Consider the following 609-nt stretch of genomic DNA (forward strand, 5'->3'; position numbering starts at 1 on the left):
CTTCCCCTCTCTCGCAGCACCCTGTGCATTTCTGGTTTGCCACGGGCGGAGCAGGGTTTTGTATCAGCCGGGGGCTGGCGCTGAAGATGAGCCCGTGGGCCAGGTAAGAGTGTTGGTGTTGCTCTCCTGTGGGGACTCATCGTGGTCTCGGCGGGGCACAGAGCAGTGACGTCTGTGGGGATGGACGCTGGACCGTGTCCTACCACCTTGTTCTCTTTGCCTCGCTGGGGGTGTCTGCAGGGGACTCGGAAACAAGCTGGGAAGGACTTTGGTTCCCCTAATTGACTTTTAATTAGAACTGGACACCCACTGGCCAAGCCTGGACCCCGCAGGGTGCCCACGTCCCCTGGGCTTTGCACCTCTGCAGCCCTTCTCTGTCTCCCCACAGTGGGGGCCACTTCATGAGCACCGCGGAGAAGATCCGCCTGCCCGACGACTGCACCATCGGCTACATCATCGAGTCCGTGCTGGGGGTGAAGCTCATCCGGAGCAACCTCTTCCACTCACACCTGGAGAACCTCCACCAGGTGCCCAAGACGGAGATCCACAAACAGGTATCCCTGCGCTGATGCCCTGGAGTGGGTAGAGGGGTTGAGGTGGGCGGTACCA

General features: G+C 60.9%; 1 protein-coding gene across 1 annotated transcript in view; it reads left to right on the top strand.

The window, feature by feature from the left end:
- Positions 1–8: 8 nt before the first annotated feature.
- Positions 9–609, top strand: part of LOC103771291 (beta-1,3-N-acetylglucosaminyltransferase lunatic fringe) — a gene marked incomplete at its 5' end in the record, with an annotated part of 1,051 nt that continues 450 nt past the window's right edge. Inside the window, 2 exons of the mRNA XM_008938584.1 lie at positions 9–103; positions 389–554. Coding sequence (XP_008936832.1) covers positions 9–103; positions 389–554 — 261 coding nt within the window. The remainder of the gene's footprint in view (positions 104–388; positions 555–609) is intronic.

Source organism: Merops nubicus, unplaced genomic scaffold, assembly GCF_000691845.1.
Source record: "Merops nubicus isolate BGI_N331 unplaced genomic scaffold, ASM69184v1 scaffold32550, whole genome shotgun sequence".
NCBI classification, from domain to species: Eukaryota; Metazoa; Chordata; class Aves; order Coraciiformes; family Meropidae; genus Merops; species Merops nubicus.